The 19879-nt window shown below is 41.1% G+C and overlaps 5 protein-coding genes across 8 annotated transcripts; 2 read left to right on the top strand and 3 right to left on the bottom strand.

The window, feature by feature from the left end:
• Positions 1–343: 343 nt before the first annotated feature.
• On the top strand, positions 344–1008 carry LOC116210298. The gene is made up of 2 exons (XM_031544155.1): positions 344–536; positions 645–1008. The coding sequence occupies exons 1-2, from the start codon at positions 451–453 to the stop codon at positions 859–861; spliced, it is 303 nt and encodes a 100-aa protein (XP_031400015.1). The 5' UTR covers positions 344–450; the 3' UTR covers positions 862–1008.
• A 3362-nt stretch (positions 1009–4370) lies between these two features.
• On the bottom strand, positions 4371–6637 carry LOC116211224 (protein disulfide-isomerase 5-1). Of its 3 annotated transcripts, none has more exons than XR_004157633.1 (5): positions 6432–6637; positions 6142–6200; positions 5876–6051; positions 4620–4997; positions 4371–4554 (listed from the first exon to the last, which is right to left on the bottom strand). XR_004157633.1 is itself a non-coding variant. In XM_031545505.1 (5 exons), the coding sequence occupies exons 1-4, from the start codon at positions 6546–6548 to the stop codon at positions 4906–4908; spliced, it is 444 nt and encodes a 147-aa protein (XP_031401365.1). In that variant the 5' UTR covers positions 6549–6637; the 3' UTR covers positions 4371–4758; positions 4878–4905. The 3 variants fall into 3 exon arrangements, 2 of the variants coding, with proteins under 2 accessions (XP_031401365.1, XP_031401364.1); XM_031545505.1 differs by having other exon boundaries at positions 4371–4758; positions 4878–4997; XM_031545504.1 differs by having other exon boundaries at positions 4371–4997.
• A 531-nt stretch (positions 6638–7168) lies between these two features.
• Positions 7169–9878, bottom strand: LOC116211223 (vicilin-like seed storage protein At2g28490). Its single transcript, XM_031545503.1, has 5 exons — positions 9330–9878; positions 9008–9189; positions 8687–8767; positions 8181–8597; positions 7169–8034 (listed from the first exon to the last, which is right to left on the bottom strand). The coding sequence occupies exons 1-5, from the start codon at positions 9679–9681 to the stop codon at positions 7549–7551; spliced, it is 1518 nt and encodes a 505-aa protein (XP_031401363.1). The 5' UTR covers positions 9682–9878; the 3' UTR covers positions 7169–7548.
• Positions 9879–11594: 1716 nt separating this feature from the next.
• On the top strand, positions 11595–12835 carry LOC116210145 (adenylate kinase isoenzyme 6 homolog). Its single transcript, XM_031543964.1, has 3 exons — positions 11595–11879; positions 12239–12384; positions 12475–12835. Exons 1-3 carry the CDS (start codon positions 11673–11675, stop codon positions 12659–12661), a joined length of 540 nt encoding a protein of 179 aa, XP_031399824.1. The 5' UTR covers positions 11595–11672; the 3' UTR covers positions 12662–12835.
• A 429-nt stretch (positions 12836–13264) lies between these two features.
• LOC116210144 (RNA demethylase ALKBH10B) lies at positions 13265–19035 on the bottom strand. Of its 2 annotated transcripts, XM_031543961.1 has the most exons (9): positions 18873–19035; positions 17816–18641; positions 17004–17129; positions 16723–16817; positions 16486–16603; positions 15280–15387; positions 15043–15155; positions 14805–14959; positions 13265–14234 (listed from the first exon to the last, which is right to left on the bottom strand). In XM_031543961.1, exons 2-9 carry the CDS (start codon positions 18399–18401, stop codon positions 13607–13609), a joined length of 1929 nt encoding a protein of 642 aa, XP_031399821.1. In that variant the 5' UTR covers positions 18402–18641; positions 18873–19035; the 3' UTR covers positions 13265–13606. The 2 variants fall into 2 exon arrangements, with proteins under 2 accessions (XP_031399821.1, XP_031399823.1); XM_031543963.1 differs by lacking the exon at positions 18873–19035 and having other exon boundaries at positions 15280–15384; positions 17816–18866.
• Positions 19036–19879: the final 844 nt, after the last annotated feature.

The raw sequence follows: 19879 nt of genomic DNA on the forward strand, positions 1-19879 counted from the left end.
AAAATGAAATTTTCTCATGTTTTGATTCGAGGCTCTTAGGTGATCTTTTAACACGAAATCTCCGATGCTCTGTAGATTGTAATTATTCATGTTATATTTGGTAACAAAATTTGATTTTCCTTAATTTCCCTTAACTTTACTTTACCTTTAATTCAACAATGTAATAATTTTTTTTATCATTTTCTTCCAATTTTCTCTCTCTTTTATTTATTATTTAAATTAATTTTTTAATTATTAAATTATCTTAACTATTTAAGAAGTTGAAATTTTCATACATGAATATTTATTAAAACAAAGAATAGGAAACATACTACCATAAATTAAAGATAAATGCTGCTGTCAGCTGGAGTAAAAGATTCCTCACGCCTTTAATGCGAAAGAAAGGGCGAGGAGAGATTCTTCTTTTCTTCTGACTGTCTAGACGGACGGCTTATCCCCTCCGTCGAAGAAATGCAGTCCATGCTCCGTCTCACTTCCTCCTATGGTCTCCCTCTCTGCGTCTCCGCGATCTCGCCTCCCCTCGCCCTCTCCAAAGAGTTCTGTCTCTCCAAAAACCTTTCCTTTCTTTCACGGAGACTCTTCTCAGCCATAGATTTCTGATTTTATTTTTTATTTTTTTATTTTTGTTTGTGGTTGGTGTATAGGATGGAGGATCACGATCGCCGGAGGAAGGCGTTGAGGAAGCAGTGGTCGAGAGCCCGGCTGCGGACAGTGCCGGAGCTGGCCTTCTGGAGGGAGGACGAGATCACGGCTGTTCAGGCGATCGTGGAAGGTGAGGTCGACGGAGATCTCGCCGATCTCTTCCGTGATCTTCTTCTGTCGCACTATTGTGATTCGTCTTTCCCTGCAAAAGCCGCTTAGCTCATTAGGAAGATGAGCTTCTTTTTATTAATATGTAGATGATATGTGTTTTCATCTGTAAAATTTCAGTGGATTAATTTAATTATTTTAGAAGGATTATACTTCCACCTCGATTACAGTCAAATATAATATCTATTATTATTATTATTGATATTGTTATTATTGCTATTATCGTTAGAGAAAACTATCAATCAACGTGGTCATTTAAATTTTTTTGTTATCAATATGGTTCTTCAAATGTCATTTCGTCCGTCAAATTAATCCTCCATTAAAAACACCATTGATATTGCGTAATTCCATCAAATAAGATCTATAAAAGAAATAAAAATAAAAATAAAAAAATATATATCTGCTGAAACAAAAAAATCAACAATATTTCTTACTCCAACACATGCGATTATTGCAACCGCCTGATAGTTTTCATCTCCACCTCCATCTCCATTCATCTTCATTTTTTCCATTGATATTGAGAAGAAAAACAAAGAAACCAAGTGGACACGTACATTTTCAACGTGAATATATACAAACTGAGTGTTACAAAAAGAGTGTGACAGAAATTGAGGGAGAGCAATTTTTTCTATCTAATTTTTTTTATTTTTTGTAGAAATTATTTGATGGAATTAAACAATTCTAACGGTTTTTTAACGGATGATTAAATTGATGGCAATATAATCTCCCTACATGCGCGATTAGTTTTGTATTTTTTTCCAATCTTGGTTTGGTTTTCTATCGGAAATTTGTCAAATTTAGGGGAGTTATGTTTATTTTTGTAGATATTTGGTAACACTAATTAAATTGAATGAAATGGATTGTATTTTTTAATAAAATAAGTAGGTGTGGTGTGGGATTGTACAGCAAAAAAAGGGAGGCGTGGCATTTTACAATAAAACCAAACTATACAAAAATAAAAACCATTACAATATGATATTTTAATTCATGAAAATCTTTTTTAATCACTATAAAAATCTAAGGTTGTGTTTTATTATTCCAGTGAAGTGCTGAAATATAAAAATTTCAACACATAATTTGAATAAGCTTGTTTGATAAATACAAAATAAAAGTGACTTAATGAATAAGTCAAAAAAGTGTTGAATGAGGAAGTAAATGGGAATTTACTTAGGTTCTGTTTAGTATGATAGTTGCGTTGAGTTGAATTTTGATTTTAATTGGTTTGTAATGATTGTGTTGTTGAATTATAAGAAAAAAGTGTGAAAAAATAATGAATAGTTGAGAGAAAGTAATAATTAAATAATTATTATGTTGTTGAATTGTGAAAAAAGTAATAAATAGTTAAGAGAATTTAATATTAAAAATTGAATTGAATGGTTAATTTTTTTTAAAAAAAATAATAATTGTATTGTTGAATTGAAGATAAGCGGAGTTGAGTTAAAAGAATTTTCTAAAGCTAATCGGGCCTTAGTTACAACATACATTAGCTTATTTGCTCAATTTGGGATTGTTCATCATTTTTTTGTTCATATACCCCTGAACTTTTACAAATTTGCAAGTCAATCCATCCTGGCTTTTAAGGGGAGGAGGGGGAGACAGAGAGAGAGAGAGGGGGGGAAGGGGAAGGACGGACGACATGTGAAGGAAGAGAGCGGTAGTCACCCCGATCCAAGCCACCACCGCCCTAATCGAGGTTATTGGTGACCTCGCTTGGACAATGGTGACTAGGATCGAGGCCACCATTGCCCCAAATCTCCCCCTCTCTCTTCAGCGAGTTTGAAGAGAGAAAGGGCCAATTGAGGGCGGCAGTGGCCCTGATCTCGGCCACCACCGCCCCCTTCCCTCTCCACGCTCTTCGATCTCACTATCTTCTCCTCTCTTTTTTTTTGTTTTAGTAATCGAATAAAAAATAGGGAGCTAAACTGTAAATATTGGGCATAATATAAATATAACCCTAGAAAGTTATAAATTTTCAATACTTAACTTTATCAAATAATTTTGACTTAATCAATTAAGCATTTATTATCCTAAATGATTAAATTTTCAGCACTTAATTTTTTACATATCAAAATTACGATATAAAGTTATACCTTTTTGTAGATTTTACTTTACGACCAAAAAAAAATCGTGCGTACCACAAGTAACGACTTTATTATTGTATGGAGAATGGAGATGGAGGGGTAGTTTGGGGACCCTATGTTAAGAGTATTATGCTGCGTTTGGTTTCATAATAGAATTTTAAAATCAGATTTTGATTTTGAAAAAGAGTTGTATAAATAGGGCTCACTCTTTGACTTTGTATGAATTATTTTGTTTTGTTGTGAAAAAAAGTGATATATATGGGGTCAACTTTTTGACTTTGTAAGAATTATTTTGTTTTGTAGTGGATAGAATTAAATTAGAATTGTGATTCTAAAATAACATTATGAAACCAGAGGCAACTTTAATGTTGCACCAACACCCGGAAGAAAGCCTGATGATTATCGTCCTGGCTATTATTATAGGGAACTAATAATGTTGCACCAATACCCGTTTGTTTTCAAAGAATTTGATTTTAACTTTAACTTTAACTTTAACTCAACACACTACACAACAAAAACACACGTTTCCCAAGTCAAATTTATAACTACATCTCATTTGTCTTTTTCCACAATTAAAATCAAAATCAAAATCAAAGTAACTTTAACTCTGAATCCAAACAACCTATAAAGGTAAGTACCATTTCCTATTTTAGTTTTATATTATATAAAGGAGAAGATATTTCATTTCATGTGACAAGTAAGACAAAAAATACAAAAAAATGTAAGAAATGAAGAGAAAACCCATTATTAATAATTATAAATTTCTACTTCTCTTGATACCATCCCTTCCTCTAATGATCATTAAATCAACCTTTCGTACCGAAGGCTCAGACATTCGGCCTAAAGCTGGGCCTTTTACCCTTAATTGTATGCAACGCCCTCAAGTTGTGTCATCTTGCACCGCTTTCAAGAATCGTGGCATGCATCAAATTTATTGTAGGCACTCCATTAATAGTTCAATGGACGTGGTATTCGTACTCCCTTTGTTGGAAGGACGTGGTAGTCCCTTTTCTCTCGATGCTCCGACATTCTATGAAGCAGCATATCACTAACAAGTTACGCTGTGCATATGGCAAACAGTTGATTCCGAGTTTAGCTTCTATTATTAAATCTCGAGACTCGATGCCGAGCACCTCCAGGACATATCTGCTCCAATCAGTTCTATGTACTTGGGTTAGTAAGGTCATCGACTGCGAAAGAATAATGATCTGGTGCCACAATCCGTGTTGCTAAGAGGATAAAACGCAATGATAAGACGAATGGTGAATATCTTACCCACGGCAGAGTGCGCAATGCAACCCCATCGTGGGGCCCAAATATAAAACAAAACCATGAATCACCATCCAAATTGATAATCTCTATCAATTAGTAGTTATCGACCAGTCCATTATATGATTATAGCAGCTCTTTCCTCTGTTCACTTGATAAGGATATCTCATGTATGAAAAAGATCATGTTGCTCGATAAGGGCACCTCAGGTACAAAAAAGGCTGACGACGACAATTTCATTCCCACAAAAATTCAAAGTGCTTATGTTTCATTTCTTGGCTGATCTTTCGCCTTTTCCAGTAAGCAAGTGAACGAATCCAAAGTAATAACATTCGTCGCTCCCATAGCAGTAAGCGCGTGATTAATACACTGGAATGCACATTTTTAGCGTACCCTGCATAAAAAGTGCACGCGTTCAAAATTTCCTCATCTCTGTCTAAATAAGTGAGTTTCATTCACCTAATGTGACTCCGGTTGCTGGAAAAACGAGCAGATTCTCTTCACTGCTAGCATCTGATTGTTCTTCCATCCCCCCTCTCATTCCTCAATATCCAGTTGCATACCCTAAAAAAAGAAGTGGCCAACTTGCCCCCAGTGACTGCACCATTATCAACCTCGCGTTAAGCTTTCTAGTAAAGGAGAAGAGGGTCTTCACAATTGTATCTGGAAAAAGAGAGTCAAATTCTAAAGCATTACACCACAGATACAAAGAGAGACCTCGATCAATCGTTTGCTAAGGTCATGCTCATAGATCCTTGTCCACGCCTTGTGCCTTCGCAGCTGCCTTTTCCGCCTCTTCCAAAGCAAAAGTCTTCAATGCTTCAACCTTCCTTGGGCCTGTTAATAGCAGTTGGAAACTAAGTTAGCCACTGAGATGGAAATCTAAGGATGCTGCACCCTTATCAAACTAACACAATCATCTCAGCACAGAGCCGTGACCTACAAAATATAAAGTCCTGCATAAACATATCCAGTTTATCCAAAGACGCTACATTGCTGGTAAGTACTTGAGACAAGAAGAAAGTTGCTTGCTGTAAAATAGTCTCAATTTACATCCTACTATACGAAGGGACAGAAAGATGAGTGAAATGAATTATGCAACCGGGACCATGTTGAGTAGGGGAGAATGGCTTCTTAGTCTATATGTTCAAGCTTCGTATGGTGTATGTATGAGACTGGAGCTTCTCCTTCAATAGAGCTGCAAACCTGCACCATCTTCAGGAAAAGATGGTCTCTGCATTCACTTACCACAATTCCTCTTTCATCCACTCATCAGGTAAGGGAATTCCTCTTTCATCCACTCATCAGGTAAGGGAATACCCAAAATTTGCTTTCTTTAAGGGCGGGAATGTTGATGAAAGCGAGGAGCTATTCTATGTTTTCCAGTATTATTCCGCCTCCTTTTTCTGACTATTTCACCAGTTATAAGCTCCCAATATCCTCGTGCAATCAGGCAATATTGGTCTCCAACAACTTATTCTCTAAGGCAATTTAACTGTACTACATTTGAATCGAGAACTGGAACTAAGATATGCACCCCTATTCAAGCTGCCAATCTGTGCACAGCTAGTGCCTAACGAGCTCCCCGACGCTTGCTGTACTCATCGCATTTGAGCCCATGAGACATTTCTAAGCATGGATTTATGGAAAAACGATTCAAACAAAGATGGCATCAGACATAAGAAATTCCTAAAGACTTGGTGTGCACGCGCTACCTTGATACTTGGCGACTTCTTCACCCTCGTAAAAAAGTTTAAAGGTAGGATAAGAATGAATATCGGCTTTGGTGCAGACCGGTTTGCTGTTGCCACAATCAACTTCTCCTATCTCTATCTCATCTTCGCCCTCCATCTCCTTGCCGAGGTCCTCCCACAGCGACCCCAGATTCTTGCTGTACCATTATAGAAAATGCAATCAGGCGAACAGTCAACGAGAGATTAAAACTGCAATACATGAATTCCGCAAAGCTCAAGATTGTTACCAATGCTTACACCAAGGTACACAAAATTTGACAAACCAAGCAGTGTCCTTCTCTTTCACCTGCACAAGGTAAGATGGAAAAAGGCCTGCTCAGCTAAAAACTGAAATCTCAAGACGAGACCAAACAAAACCTAATCGAAGTGAAGTGGAGTCCAGTTTTCCCCAATTAAGCCAACCGATACTCTTCTAAGGTAGAAATCGCGCATTCGATCTGCGATCACGGATCTCCGAAGATGCAGATGGAAGGGAAAATGAGGCAGAGGATGGAGGTTTTCTTTTGGCGAGGGTTACCTTGTCGGAGAACGTATCGGGCGTCAAAGTAATGACCTCAGCTCTGGAACATTGAGAGGCCAAATTCAATAGAAGGATGGATGATACGAGAACCAAGTAACGAGCATCCATCTTCATGGCGGCCGATTTTGGACTCCGGTGGTCTCTGAGTAGCTGCCCTGCTTCTGATCGGCGGGTAAGCCTTTTTGTCTTTGCCTCTGTCCAAGCAAGGTCGCCGACTGTATAGTAGAAGACGACAAGACGTGGCAGACGCATGTGCCATGCGCGTGGCCATGGCAGCATGGCCCTTTGCTCACTGCCCAGCCTTTATTTGTTAATTGCATAAGGACCCCTATACTTTTGTATCATTTCCTGTGGAGCAACAAGGTTTACGCTGTGGCGACATAAGGCATCATACTTTTGCGTAATTAATGTCTCATAACGTTCGGAGGGATTTGTTAGACGTCGGCATCATATCACCAAAGAGTTTCAGATATTCTGTTATCCCAATGATTTGAGCGCTCCGACTGCATGAAGAAGACATGTCCTTCAACAGCATGACCTTCCACATGTATGTCTCCCACATACGTGTTCTATAATAATATGAGGATGTTCCGTTAATTGGTTATTTTGATTCTTTGAACACCCCTACCAACAATTTTTGAAGACCCGTGATCACGCAGGTTGTCGTAATGGGGAATCAATTCTTCAACATATCTCCAAATTCATACATAGATTAAACTCAAAGTCAGGATCAATGGTCCGAAATTCATACATATGGATTGAACTTAAAGACAGGACTAGTGGTCCGAGAATAAACACGGTAACTCGAATAAGTATGGAATACACACGTAAGTCGATTATACAGAGCTCATACTTGGTACAGAAAGAACTCGAATAGACAGAAACTGGACATACTCGTCCAAGAACAACACCCCCCCCCAACAAAGGCAAGAGAGAGAGAGTCCAAGAACAACACCCCCCCAAAAAAGGCAAGAGAGAGAGAGAGCGAGAGAGAGAGAGAGAGAGAGAGAGAGAGGGAGACAAAAAGAAAAAGAAAAAGAAAAGTAAGGTTGAACGCGAAGAAGCACAACCTTCCTCAAAAGACCAGTCGACCTCCCCATGTCACCACCACCTCCTAATCAAACCCCACAACCATCTCATTTGCAATGCTCCTCGCCACATTTTCGACCCTCTCAGTCGCCATTTTTGGTCTGTTCTCCTCCCCCATAGCCTCATCAGGTGGAGCTGCAGAGGGAGAGGGCAGTATTACGGCTTCCCTCTGAGCATCCAGGAAGCTCCTCACCCTGTCATCAGTCGACCCTAACGAGGCCGCAAGCTCTGGCCCTCTGAGGACGTGGAGCAGAGAATTCTGCCCCGCGAGGAACTGTGGCCGGTTCTTTCGAGCTGAAGTGGTGAAACCAAAGAACTCGAACGGGCCAGTCCGAGACGAGATCTGGCAGAAAGGGAAGTACCGCGGGACCCAGAAGATGTCGCCTTCACTGACCTTTGCCTTCAGGGCCGATGATCCATTCGGGTATGCTATCTGTATGGTGCCGGATCCTCTCAGCACTATAGCATATTCCGTTGCTGTTGGATTCACGTGGGGCGCCATCATAGAACCCTGTTTGTTTAAAATAATACCATGATCTTAGACTCGGTATCCATAGCGCAAAATCTAGCCAACTGGATAGATTGGCTCGATTGTCAATGACATACAGAGGATAAGTGAAAAAGCAAAATCAATGACGCTTAAGAGCAATTGATTACCGCAGTCAGATTTACGAGATAAACCCCGATGCCCGAGTGCCTCAAAGGCTCATAATCAGACTCGTGAAGTGCAACACTCCACCCATAGTTATTCCTGAAATCAGGCTTCCTGTCGTAGAGATTGTAAGAGTCCGGAGCTTTACCCCTCCTCCTACCCCGATCCTCCCTTGCATTATCGGAACCGAATAGAGATGGCAAGAGCTTCCTCCATGACCAGCTCCTTTCCTGCTGTTCAGCTTCTCCTTCTTCCTCAGGCAGTTCCTGGGAACCCTCCATTCTCTTCAAATGTTGGAGCCTGTCCTGTTTCTTTAGCTGCAGGAACTTTGTCCACACGCTCGGCTGCGCAGAATCATTTACATAAACGATCGGACCTTCTTGTTGGCTGGTCAGGAAGTCCGTCACTTCATCCCGCGAAACCTGCACAATAGAACAAACGTATTATTATTTTTCCTTTTCGGAAAACTTGTAGACAGAATGATTAGCAGCTAGTGGTCCGATCAGCTTACATTGAATGCAGTAGCAAGAGTCTCAGGGTCAAAACCGGTCAAGACAGACGTCGGGTAGGTTCCTCCACCAATGAAGAAAGACTGCGAAACAAGAACATAACTGAAACAACGTAAGTATATCTTTCCATTTCGGAATGACTAAAACATTATCGGGACATCATGATGAAATCGGTTCAAGATCACATTTGGATATGAACTCTCATTTACCCAATTGAGCTCAAATTGTAAGGCAAGCAATCTAAGCATAGGAAATCCAACATACGAATGTAAAGCAATTAATGATATCGATAAGGAAGACGATCATCGATTGGAAAAAAGGACCTGGAAGGTTCTTAAACCCAAGCTCTCGGATGCATCGATGCTGCAGATGATATGAAGTCTCTGAGTCTCCCCTGTGTTAATCAAGTAGAAGGCCGAACCAGCAGGAATCCGGAACACGTCCCCGATCTTCAACCACCTTTCCAACAATTCGTCCTTGTATATCGTCCCCAACTTAGCTTCCCCTATAATCACATTCACGGCATTCTCAATCAAGCTACTGAACTACATACGGTTCAACTTCACCCGGACAATTCGATGGTGCTCAAAATTAGCATCTATAGCTGGGAAGACAAAAGGATGGAAGGCAAACAGACTCAGATACCTCTGCGGACGAAGATAATCAAGCTGGAGTCGAGGTACTGGGGGATGAAGAGGGACTTGGGCTCCATGGTGATGAAGCCTATGTGCATGGGCCTCTCGATGATTCTGCCTCCGAAGGTCCTGACAACCCTCATCTCCCCAGCATCCGTCTGCACCACCCGCTTCGAGTCCTGCAGCAGGAACAGGTCCTCTCCTTCTCCCCTTCCGTACCCTCGCCGCCCTCCTCTCCATTCCTCCTCTTCTTCCTCCTCCTCTTCCACTCTGCCCCTGCGACCGTAGCTCTCGGCCGGAATCAGCAGCAGCACCGCCACGACGAGGAGCAGAAGCCACAGCGGGGTCCTCATTGTCGTCATTGAAGCGATGATGATGACGATGATGATCTATGTAGGAAAACTTTGATTTCCAATACAAAGATTGAGATTGAAATTGAAGTTGAGGCGTCAATAAGATGGCGGCCGGGTTTAAGAAGAGGAGAGCGGGAGGAGGGAGGAGACAGGTGGCGGGCATGCATGGAAGAAGGGCTCGGTGGCGGAGCGCGGTGGAGACACCACGGCTGAGGTCCGGTGAGGAGTTTGCGATCGCCATGTGAGATAAAAAAACAATTCTCTCTTACAGTGCAGCTTCGCAGCTTCGTAGTCATATATTGATCTTAAAGAAGCATAAAGGAGCAATAGTCCGTCTGTCTCTGAGTCTGACCTGTTCTGTCTCTATCTCTCACTTCCCCGTCACTCTCCCTCTCTCTCTCTCTCTCTCGCTCGCACACGCGCGCACACACACACACAGAGCTCTCTAGAGAGAGAAAGGGGGAAAAAAAAAAAGAGAGGCCAAAATGAGATTTACATCGTGGCTCATGACTTTCTAGCTTTAAGTGCGTCTAATTTTAAAGTTAAGAAGAGTTGAATTTTCATTTTAATTGGATTATAATAATTGTACTATTGAATTGCGGAAAATGTAATAGATAGTTGAGAGAATTTAATATCAAAAATTAAATTGAATGATTAAAAAATTAAAGAAAAAAGAAAATATAATAACTGTGTTGTTGATTTTTATTATATAGTAAGTGGAGTTAAAGTTATAATTAAAATTTAAAAACGCGATTGTAAAACCAAATGGAGCTTACCGCAAAAAATTCTCATTTATTTGAAACATCATTTTTTACTGAGGTCCACAAATTAAATACGATAGTAAATTTTAATTCTAATAAAGAGGCATTAATAATGAAATCTTGAACCTCTTCATTAACTATTGATTTACCTAAAGCTAAAATCGGAATGTGAAAAACATTGAAGGAACAAGAATAACAATGAATTGGGATGTTGTTTTCACTAGTATAAGATATCCACGCAAGGCGAAGATCAGCTTAATATGGGAGGACCGCCATGATTCCTCTCTTCTCGAGAATACGTACATCCTTATCAATGCATTTGGATAGTCTATATCTCTTCTCCCGAGATTGATCTTAAGTAGATCACCCATATCGCAATCGCGTAAGCATACCATCTACATCAAAATATTGCACATGCGAAATATTATTTACTGATTTGATTTCTCACCATAGATCTGAAAATAAGAGAGCAAACTAAAGTGCGTCACTATTTTTTTGGTACCACGAAGTTCTGGTGGTCAGCTTGGAACAGTAGCTTTGACATCTTGAGTTTGAGTCGCCGTATGTGCAAACTGCAGTTCTCCTAAAATATCTAAGTAAGTAATTTGCACGTAGTCAAATTAGGAAAAACCTGTAGGGCCACCCTACACGAACTTGATAACGAAGTTAAAATTTGATTTAAAGAAACGAAGACAAAAGTAATTAAAAAAAATATGTGAGAGAATTTGAAGAATAAAATAAAAAAGTAATGATCATGTTATTAAATTGAGAAAAATATTGAAATTAAGAAAAAATATCGAATAATCAAGAGAATTTAGTATAAAAAATTAATCGTAATAATATATAAGAAAAAGTATGGAAGCAAATTTGAAGGAAAAAAAAAACATATTGTTAAATTAAATTTAAAGTAAATTAAAGTAAAATAAATTTATTTTTGTAAACAAACATAACAATATATCTCCTACTCAAAAATAGCACTTTGAATGACGGGCTGCACCCTGTGAAGCTAGTTATGCTGGTCAAAACGGGGCTGCGCTTTTATCAAAAGCCCAAGAGCCATTAATGGGTTGGGATTTCTTCCATGTATGGGCCCCCAAGAGGCCCAGATATGGCGGGAAGAATTCCGTCCAGGTCGTCTCAAAGGGGAAAAGAGCAGAAAACCCTCCTCTTCTCTGAGACACGGAGAACAGAGAGAGCTCGATCGAGGAGGCAAATAGACTAAGCGGACAAGAAAGAGAGATGGCCGGGAAGAGGAGGGAGAGCAAGAGGCAGAAGCCGAACATTCTGGTGACGGGGACGCCCGGGACTGGAAAGACGACGATGTCGACCGCCTTGGCTGAGGCCACCCGGCTCCGCCACGTCAACATCGGTGACCTCGTCCGGGAGAAGAACCTCCACGACGGCTGGGATGAAGAGCTCGAGTGTCACATCATCAACGAGGACCTGGTACTATCGTCGTCAACCGTATTCTCTCGTAATAAATCGATCAATTTCGACTGTATTGTGAACAACTGAGACGCTGGGAAGTAAGCTAGCCCGGAGATTGGCCCCAATTCCCGTTCTGTAATAATTGTTAGCCGAACTAGCATTCGTCGGAGGACGTTGAGGGATGGATTGTTTCATCCTGCGATTCGATTAAATGATGCCACGGTAGTTGAAATTCTCTATCCAGGGATTTGAGCTCGATGGGAATTAGGATAGCGCTGAGAGTGAGAGATCGTATTTAGCGCCACGGATACTCTTCTCCATCTTCAGGGTTGTAATTTCTGCATTCGATGACCAATGGTATGAATTGTGTGCATTAGGTGTGCGATGAGCTCGAGGACTTGATGGAAGAAGGGGGCAACATTGTGGATTATCACGGCTGTGATTTCTTCCCTGAGAGATGGTTCGATTGTGTGGTTGTGCTTCAAACTGATAACTCAGTGTTGTATGACCGCCTGAGTAAAAGGTAAACCAGATATCTGTAATCTCTCATAATCCAGTTTTTTGCCTTTTTCTTCTCTAATTGACGAATCGCTTATCTTATGTGGGGAAGCAGAGGTTACACGGGGTCGAAGCTATCGAACAACATAGAATGCGAGATATTTCAAGTGCTGTTGGAAGAGGCAAAGGATAGCTACCGAGAAGAGATATTATTGGCGCTGAAGAGTGATACTATCGAGGACGTCGACCGAAACGTAGCCACTTTGACAGAGTGGATGAGGCTATGGCATCCCTCGACTTGATACCGGAATGGAGTCTTATCCTCTTGGCTTGGGCTGTTCCTTGATTTGCTCCATCGTTCTCGTCCTCAGAAAAAAAAAATGGGGACTTGCTTATGTATTGGACTACACGAAACGGACGCATTTGTGACTTCACATGCCATTAGTTATTATCGAAGTGGTTTGTTTATGACGACACATATCGATTAGGAGATTAAGTTCTCCCGCACTCTCCTCCCTTTTACGCATTTCCTTCTCATGATCTATGGCATTAAACTGACTTCTGACCATCTAACATGCTGTGTTTCATTAAGTTATAGGATATGGGCACATGAGTGAAAGATCGGGAGAATAGTACTTTTAACAAAACCACGGAGCATCCCAAGATCAAATGAACAGGTAACTGATTGTGCCCCCATGGCATAATATCGTAATCAATTGGACTAGCAGATAACTTGCTGTCAGAGTTGTATGCTTATGATTGCTCTAAGGAAAACCGCTTTTCCCGGAGAGACAATATGAACTTCAAATATCGACTACCATCCTCTCCTACTCTCTACGGCAAATTCTGGCATGAACGATGACATCTAAGCCAGAAATGATATCTTAGCAGGCAATGGACATTTGCAAGGGAAATTTCCTTCGATGCATCATCAATTAGATGAAATAATAATAATAATAATAATAATAATTGAATTCAAACATCCCCCCCTAATTTTCTCTGTATATTTTACCACAACAAAAAAGGAACGAGAGAAAATAAAAGGAGAGAAATTACAGAGGATAGACAAAAGTTCATTCTTTTCCCCTCTTCTCTTACCCTACTACTCGTGTAAAGTCTGATATTGTCTGTCGCCGCTCTTTACATTTGCTTGAACTCAACTTAGGTCATAGAGCCTCCTAGTTTTCGCTCTTCCACTTTTCTCAGCTTCCTCTCTAAACTGCCTCGAATGGCTTCCATCACCAACCTCATGTTCTTTCCTTCGCCATTGTCTTCCCGCCGTCGATATTTCCATTGCACTCAGGATTGACTTGATTAGATTTCTCCAGACCATTTTCCTTTTCTAAGCCCCTCTCCACATTTGGGTCATGGTCAGTGGTGGTAGATGGTGGCAGTTGATCAGGAGAAGGGCTCCCCGGACCTGGAGGAGGTAGGAAAACTCCAGTTCCGGGAACATTAGGATGAGGCGGTGGAGGGTGTCGCGGAGGAGGCGCGGCCCATCCGGTGGCAGAAGGTGCCGGAATTGGGACAGGTGTTGGGAAGGGCATGGAGGGAGCTGCCACCAGCAGCGGCTGCATCCCATTTAGGGTTGGGATAATGGGCGGGGCAGGCATTACATTTTTAGGAGGTACCGATCCATAGTATTTGGAGCCAGCAGGGTGACGGACGTGTCCGTGGTTTAGTGGCTTGTTGGTTGTGGGGCTCCTGTGGGAACTTTGGATTATGGCTGGTGAAGGAATATGATGTTGACTGTCAATCGGAATGGATTTCTTGGGTTGGGATTTCGTGAAGGTGATAAGAATCCTCTGCTTGCGGAGGGAAGGCAGCGCGTATTTAGCGAAATCTGCAGACTTTCCCTGCATAGCAAGAAGAGACCTACAAATAGAGTTTTCCATCAGCAGATGGAATGAGAGTGAAATAACCCAACCGTAAGACTGCATGAAGCCCACACTGCAACTATTCTAATTTTTCAAAAATAAAAGTACCCCAGGTGGCATAGAAGCAACACAAAAATCGATATCATTCAAACAAATTGTCTAGGAACCTATGCAATTCCATCGTTTGGTGCTGCCGGATGCCTAGAACCTTAATCTGTTGGATCACACTTTAAGATAAACATGACTATACTTTTAAGCAAGGGACACGGGTTATTTCTTCTGCACATAAAAGAGGTGGCACGGTCCAATTTAAGTTATCAAAAGTACAGAGCTTTAAGAAGCAGGACCACCACAAATGCTTTTTGAGGTGGTTCCATCTTCCCAATCAAGGAGTAAACCCTATTCTCCAAGCCAGCAAACACCTTTTGTACGGAGTCTTTTATTTTCCATTCCTACATTTATTGGATAAGAACGACCAAATGCTACCAAGCAATAGTGCAAGGGAGTAATGAGAGCAGAGGGAGTTCGAGGTGAGAGAGCATCGTGCTAAACAACGTAAGATGCTTACCCTGGAGAGAGAGAGAGCCTGAGAGAGCCCCTAAAGTTCCCAGGATTCTCTATTGCAATGACTCGTCCAAAAGTCAAATCACACTCTGTTAAGGACAGCAAGCAGATAGGATGTCCAAACCAACATGGCCATGAGCAAGGCTGGGAATGATCGCCCTACAGATTGAGCCAAGAAAATTTGTCATTCCAAGCATATTTAGGGATCCACAACGTTGGAGAAAGAAGGATTAGAGAGCAACCTCATTGTAGAAGTCAATGATACAGGAATCCGGCTTCAACGTCGTGATATTCATGCCAACTATACGTTCAATAACACCTTGCAACAGGGCAGGGATAGCTTCTATCCTCCTATCTGTGAAGAGTTCCAAAAAGAGATATATAAGGGATGAGGGAAAAGTATATTCTCTTGTTGCTTAATCACAAAGGATACATTTTTTAAAACGTTCCTAAAAAATACATGACTTTAAAGATCCCACCTTTCTCATCTTCCAAAGGTGCATCTACAATGGGCAGGCCTAATTGAATTATCTCTCTTCCACGCCCCTTCATGGGTCTCTTTGTGACGGAGTATGTCTGACCCGCTTCTTGTCGAATAAATTTTCACAGTTAATGGCAACTATTAAAGGAGCTTCATTTAACATATATTTGCTTGGACTAAAAAAATTCCCCATGAAAATAAACAGAAAAAGAATCACGCGAGCATGTCACTAAAGCATATCGGAGTTCTACCATATATGATTGTTTCCACTCCAATAAGTTGTTTGTCCACCTAAATCAATTGGTTCTATTTTCCTTTTCCTACCAGGTATGAGATAAAAAAATTTCATACCTTCTATTTTAGAACTGAAATTGGAGTTCCACAAAATCCTTCAAGTTTAGCTTTATCTTCTACTTCCTTTTTAAGAACTGAACCCTCTTCCTACTTATTCAGAAAAGTTAGGTTACCTAGGTAATTCTCTCTTGTCCTCCAATCAACCTTTTTCAAAACTTTCTCCTCACCACTAGATCATGTGCTGCAGCCATATGAAAAATTAATGCAAGTGACACTGGAAGGGCTGTAGAACTTTCTAAAAATAATTAATCAAACTCTTTGCTATCAGTATTCAATGAATTAATTATAACCCAATTACTAGTTTCCTTCTCTAAGTCTTGTCTCCTGTTATGTGGTCTATCAAAAGAACTTTCAACAGATGAATTCATGCTCAGCAACATTATAGAGATAGATGAAGCTGATTCTATTTTTCACACCAATATAACTCAAGCAATAAGAACTATCTTTTATGCTCAACTGTCTAATGTTCCCTCCATTTAGAGGAAAAAAGAGGTCTTAATTAATGTACAATTCCTAGTTGAATACTGTCCAAGCCAAAAACCACGCAACTACTTTCAATAGTAAAAAGAATTTGACAAGCCCTCCCCATATATAAAACATGGCCTTAAAACTAGCAGAAAAACCGATAAATCTGTAAAGTACTTAATTCTTTTACATATTACATTAAGTAAAACTACAGAAGATGGGCAATTATCAGTAGCTTCCTTTTCTATATGGACCACACTGCATACTAAAACCAAAGAATGAGGAAGGGGCAAATCATAGATGTTAAGAGGTAGAAGAACTGACTAGGATAGGTTAACCAAGCATATGATAAAAGAGTCAAAGCCAAGCTCACTGGCAGACTTGCCTTGGGATTGCCCTCTTTTCCCCGCAGCCCTCAAATCATTAACTAGTGAAACAAGTTTTTTCACTTCTGCATCATCCAGTACATCCTCATATAACTTCATTCCATCAACCACATTAACCTACACATACACGTGATTGCATTTTGAATTTAAGCTAGAGTACATAATTAACACAAGCTTACAGATCAAGGAATAGTTAAAAAGTACAGATTTGAATGTATGTCAAGAAAAAGACTTACCATCTTTCCATCAAACATCTCATTACCAATAAAAGTTTTGGGAACTGGAGGGGAATCTTGCTTCCCATTTTGGCTTCGGATGTCTTCCTCACCCTCTGAAAGAATATTCAAGGTTCACATAAAATTTTAAGACAGTGATTTCCTATGTACAGAGTTGAGAAAGAATTAGACCGATCAAGAAGAAAAAGGTGAAAGACTGGACAAAATAACTCAGCTGCTCTTGCGGGAAATTCGATATATAGTAGCTATTTCTCAGCAACAACTGAATAAAAAAGGACTACCTTTTGATGTTGACATGCATCCATCATTTGTCAACCCGACTTCAGATTTTGAATTCTCACAGACAATCTGCCCTGGATTTCCGCAACTCTTCAAGCTAAAATCAGCTAGATTTTTTGTAACGACAGCTGCACCAGGCAGATATAATAAAAGCAGTGTCACCAAATGAGTTCCCAAACTCAAGGTATCTATTTATGATAATATTCAACATTGACTGAAATAAATGTAGGAAAGAATAAATATATTCCACTGAAATTGCTGATCACCCAGAAAGGAAAATAGGGGCAAATGCATGCGAACTGGGGTGACTTCCACTTGTGTTGCTGACGCTTACAATTATAGAAAAGAGCTAACCCACTACATAGCTTCATCTTGCCAGAAAAGAAACTTGCTTTAAAGTTTAAACATTTACCTTACAGAAGGCAGAAGTAATCCAAAAAACATTGAAAGGAAAGGTAGGAGGCAGGCAAGAGATATTGTAATATTAATGCTTCCAAGATCAGCTTCATCGTTCATCCATCATCCTCTATGTCAAGGGGAAAAATAATTTTCAATCTTTACGCCAGACTTTTACACACTATTATCATTCATACAACTTGATTGACGTAGTAATAAGTTAATAACCCACTCATCAAAGATAGGCACCTCCATATGCTGGGAGTTGAAGAAAGCTGCTGTAATGAGAAAATTGCAACCCCTATATAACAATGTAGCACTCGGATGAACACTGCCACACCATGAAACTAAACTAGAGTGTACAGATTGAGCTAAAAGCCAGTGCAAATCAGATAAATTCCAGTCTAACCGGCATTACCTTTGTCATCCTCTGCTGCATCTTCTGGCTTCGCAGCAACCTTCGATTCTTGACCTTTCTCACTGACTGCATTGCCATTGTTGGTGCAGCCTTCCACCCCAGAATTGTGCGCTTCCCTGACAGCCTCCCCACCCCTCAATCCCTGGTTCTTGTTGAATCCCGGGCTGGCCCTCCGAAACTCCTTACCACCAAACTTGGACTGATCAAAATATCTATGCTGTTGGGGTTGCTGTTGCTGCTGCTGTCTCCTCCATGTCACTTGGTTGAGAGCATAAACAATCTCGCTCACAGGAAAGTACTGCTGCATATGAAGCACAGAGGTCCAATTACACCTCCTCTGCTGAATCAGACCGATCACAGCATCGTATTCTCCCGGCTCTCCGACGGCCCTCAGGTGGTGACAGATGCTGTCGATAATGGCGTTGGCTGCAGCGAATTCCCCCCTAAGCCAGGAGATGAAGCCGTCCCTCTCGTCCGGGAACCACATGGGGGGCTGGTGGCCGTGGCGGATCTCGCCGGCACCGGGGGCCACCTGGAACTTGCTCTTGCCGTCGCCGACGACCGCATTTCCCGATGGCATTGCCATGGAGAACCCCAAGGATGGTGAAATTCTACCACTACCGCATAAAAATCACAGGCCGATCAGCTTAGGACCATCCAATCAGCTCAGATCCAGTCCAGATCTAGTCAGAATCCGCTAGGGACGATCTAAAGCACTCCAAACTACACGAGATTTGAGCGGATCGTGGCGACGATCAAACAGAACACTCGGCACAGCAAAACAAGCTGCAAGCTTTACAGAATTGCGCCGGAATCAGCTCGTAATCTGCAATGAGAAGCAGAAAATGTGGAAGAAGAAGACGAAGAAGAAGCTAAGGAAAGGACTTGTGAACTGTGGAAGGTTTCCGAGCGATCCAATGGGGGAGGGAGGGGGGCAAAGACAGAGGTTTGCTTCCTGCTGGACTATGGAGGAAGAAGCCACGGCGCAGGCTCAAGTGTGAACGTAAGTGCGTGTGTGATGAGAGAGAGAGAGAGAGAGAGAGTTTAATAAATAAACCTCCGTCGGGGGCGGCGGTGCTGCTTCTGCCTCTGCTGATCTTTTTGAAGCTCAGGTTCAGAAGGTCAGCTCAGCTCAGCTCAGCTCAGCTCAGCCTCGGGACGTCTTCCTTTGGCTTTGGGGCTTCAGCTTCGTTCAGCTTTCGTTGCGGTCGGTGATTTTCATATTCGGCTGTTCGGTTTTTCTTTTTTCTTTTTTTGAGGTTACCGGGGACTCGGCAAATACGGCGCGTTTCGTGTCCTCCGTGCTGGCCGGCTGGGAGATGCTTCTTCTTCAGGATCTCACTGTTTGACAATAGTTTAATAATAAACAAATATATAATAAATATAAAAAACAGTTAAAACACGTCTTCTTTTGGGAGAAAAGAAAAATGTGTATAACAGAAAGGGCTGAGACGCGTTTGAGATTTTTTTTTTTTCGTATCCTCTTATTAATTGTAACGGTGCAAACATCACGTCGCGTCAAAAAGAATTTATTCGATCATCAGCAGCATTATGAATGCATGCACCATATTGTTAAATGACAATTAATCTATTTAAAAAAAATTTGGATTCCTACAGCGTAATTATTCTTCTGCTGCGAAAGGAACGGCGGGGATCGCAACAGCAGCATGGCTTAATATTGCTACCTCCATCGAGACGTTATTGATGCTGCCGATATGGGAGGTCGATATTACCATTATTGTGGTCGCAGGTCTCGCTATACTACCAATATAGTTGTGGTCACTGTTCAAAGATGTTGCATGTGAACTATTATTGTCTTGTCGCCTGAATGATCAATATCATTGGTCTATCTCAGTAACTGGCATCGATGCTATTGCTCTTGCCAAAGTAGGAGCAGCAGCAGCAGCAGCAAACCGAGGGAGGAGTACTAGCACGATAATAGGGGGGTGGACTGGTCCGCTGGATGGCAAAATGTATGCTTATTAGATTATGTTCTCCTTCCGTTCGACAGATTATTGTCTTTTTTCTTTTCTTTCTTTTTTTTTTTGCCCCCCTTTTTTATTT

This window comes from Punica granatum, chromosome 6 (genome assembly GCF_007655135.1).
Source record: "Punica granatum isolate Tunisia-2019 chromosome 6, ASM765513v2, whole genome shotgun sequence".
NCBI lineage: Eukaryota > Viridiplantae > Streptophyta > Magnoliopsida > Myrtales > Lythraceae > Punica > Punica granatum.

Bases quoted from the DNA above. Each gene is read 5' to 3' on its own strand.
- LOC116210298 (XM_031544155.1), top strand. From the start codon at position 451: ATGCAGTCCATGCTCCGTCTCACTTCCTCCTATGGTCTCCCTCTCTGC. The intron at 537-644 runs GTTCTGTCTCTC...GTTGGTGTATAG, and splicing joins CCCCTCGCCCTCTCCAAAGA to GATGGAGGATCACGATCGCC.
- LOC116211224 (XM_031545505.1), bottom strand. From the start codon at position 6,548: ATGAAGATGGATGCTCGTTACTTGGTTCTCGTATCATCCATCCTTCTA. The intron at 6,052-6,141 runs GTAACAATCTTG...ATAATGGTACAG, and splicing joins GTACCTTGGTGTAAGCATTG to CAAGAATCTGGGGTCGCTGT. The intron at 4,998-5,875 runs GTAGCGCGTGCA...TGCTATTAACAG, and splicing joins AGAAGTCGCCAAGTATCAAG to GCCCAAGGAAGGTTGAAGCA.
- LOC116211223 (XM_031545503.1), bottom strand. From the start codon at position 9,681: ATGACGACAATGAGGACCCCGCTGTGGCTTCTGCTCCTCGTCGTGGCG. The intron at 8,768-9,007 runs GTCCTTTTTTCC...CTTGTTTCGCAG, and splicing joins TGGGTTTAAGAACCTTCCAG to TCTTTCTTCATTGGTGGAGG. The intron at 8,035-8,180 runs GTAATCAATTGC...TTAAACAAACAG, and splicing joins ATCTCGTAAATCTGACTGCG to GGTTCTATGATGGCGCCCCA.
- LOC116210145 (XM_031543964.1), top strand. From the start codon at position 11,673: ATGGCCGGGAAGAGGAGGGAGAGCAAGAGGCAGAAGCCGAACATTCTG. The intron at 11,880-12,238 runs GTACTATCGTCG...TGTGTGCATTAG, and splicing joins ACATCATCAACGAGGACCTG to GTGTGCGATGAGCTCGAGGA. The intron at 12,385-12,474 runs GTAAACCAGATA...GTGGGGAAGCAG, and splicing joins TATGACCGCCTGAGTAAAAG to AGGTTACACGGGGTCGAAGC.
- LOC116210144 (XM_031543961.1), bottom strand. From the start codon at position 18,401: ATGGCAATGCCATCGGGAAATGCGGTCGTCGGCGACGGCAAGAGCAAG. The intron at 15,388-16,485 runs GCAAGTCTGCCA...TTATTCGACAAG, and splicing joins GAAAAGAGGGCAATCCCAAG to AAGCGGGTCAGACATACTCC. The intron at 14,960-15,042 runs GTTGCTCTCTAA...CTCAATCTGTAG, and splicing joins TCATTGACTTCTACAATGAG to GGCGATCATTCCCAGCCTTG.